Below are 1,848 nucleotides of genomic sequence, written 5' to 3' on the forward strand. Positions count from 1 at the left end.
CAGGGTGTTTAACCTAAGGAAATGGTAGTGGAACAAAGAAGGACCAAGGGCATCAGTAGACCACATAAAGGAGGGGCTGCTACAGACACTCATTGGATTAGGGGATGTTCTGGCCAATCCTCATTTCAGAAATCCTTAACTGATCGTTAGCACATGTCCATGGCATCAGGCACAGGTGTGAGTGGGTGCCAGGTTCCCCCAGGGTGCTAAGAGACCACATTAAACAACAGGATCTTCAGGGGAGATAAGCACCTACTTCCAAACCTCACCTACATACATTTACAAACACATTTACATTTGCTGTAAATCTCCATACATTTGCAAACACATTTACATTTGCTGTAAATCTGCTCTTTACATTCTTTCCAAAGAGAATCCATCTAGAAACAAATCAGTGAGAGTATGTGTATCCATTTCTGGGGCAGAGGGGAAGGTTGAAGAAATAAAAGCCATAATTTAAGACTGCTGTGAGATTGGGTTGGGGTTTTGGAATACAAATTGTTTAACTTGCATAGAGTGTGTACCTAGATGTATGTGTCTGGTTTGTCACTGCAGAGAAACGAACATGCCAAAAACTCAGGTCACAAGCCCAGCTGCACTCAGGCCCCTCAGACACTCACCGGCCGTAGGAACAGGCCACAACAGAGCCAGTTGTGTTCCAGGAGAGGCTGGTAACCTGCAGCTGCTGCTCCTGAGCCTTAGGGTATGCCAGCGTGTGCAAACACAGCACCTGCAGGACAGCAAACCCAAGCACTGAGGCAATCCCTCCTCCACACAGAGAAATGAGACCTGTGCCTGCCCCTGCACTCGAGGGGATGGTTCCAGCACCGGCCGCCCCTCTGTTCGAGTGGACACCTGAAGGAGTTGTTGAATTCCTACTGGGAAAAAAACCCACAACACTTGGCCCAAACCCAACAGTCGCCTCACCGTTACCTCTCAGAGCCCACCCCCCTCAGGGGCTGCACAGCATCTCTGGAAGGCTGGGCTGTAGGGATCTACAGCAGCCCCCAGCCCAGAGCCTCGCCCTCGTCAAGCTTCACCAGCAAGGGGCTGAAAACAACAGCACCAAGGCCAACTGACTGACAAAAATTGCTTCTACCCTTGAGCATGGTACTCTAAAATATAATCTAAGCAGGAAGAGCTGCCAAATCACCGGCTGCAGCCGTTCCTAGACAGCTGCTAGGCTGGCAGGCTCTGCTGGGCCTACTGGAAGCCAGGGAGAGAGCTGGATTAAAAAAAAACCAAACAAACTGGTAATGTCTAATTGTTAGAACCTGGCAAGAACAATCACAGCAACAAAAAATAGAACGAGTGAGTTAGAGCCACTGTAACCACGTCTGCTTGGAGCATAACTCTGCCAACTTACTGTTTCATTCTGATCTGTCCAGTTGACCTCAAAGCCATCAAAGGCACGGCTCTGCCAGTTCTTATTGAGCTCTTTGATAACAGCCTCCTCCACTCTCTGAAGGAACGATAGAAGGCTGCTGTTATCTACTTGGACATCTTGCTGGAAGTCTTGGACAGTGTCTGCACTTTGATCCACCTGCACAGCAGCATCTCGGCTAGTACAACACTGTACTGCAGCTTCTGCTGTTGAAATTTTCCCAGTCTGGCAGCTTTTCTAATAAAAGAAGACAGAAAATCTTTAATCCAAAGAGACAAAAAAGAGTGCTGCACAAACCATGCAAAACACCTTCCCATTTTTGGCACTTGGTAGAGACACTCAAGCGCATTTGCACACCTCTGACTCACAGATAAAAGCAGGTGCCCCCACGACTGTCCGGGGGTCAGTGATCTGTGAGCACCACACAAGGTGACATGTGGCAGACACCCGACTGCCAGGCTCGG

At 48.9% G+C, this 1,848-nt stretch overlaps 1 protein-coding gene across 1 annotated transcript in view; it reads right to left on the minus strand.

The window, feature by feature from the left end:
- Positions 1-1,621, minus strand: part of LOC103771454 (WD repeat-containing protein 34-like) — a gene marked incomplete at both ends in the record, with an annotated part of 3,666 nt that extends 2,045 nt beyond the window's left edge. Inside the window, 2 exons of the mRNA XM_008938752.1 lie at positions 621-730; positions 1,367-1,621. Coding sequence (XP_008937000.1) covers positions 621-730; positions 1,367-1,621 — 365 coding nt within the window. The remainder of the gene's footprint in view (positions 1-620; positions 731-1,366) is intronic.
- Positions 1,622-1,848: the final 227 nt, after the last annotated feature.

Source organism: Merops nubicus, unplaced genomic scaffold (assembly GCF_000691845.1).
Source record: "Merops nubicus isolate BGI_N331 unplaced genomic scaffold, ASM69184v1 scaffold14024, whole genome shotgun sequence".
Lineage (NCBI taxonomy): Eukaryota > Metazoa > Chordata > Aves > Coraciiformes > Meropidae > Merops > Merops nubicus.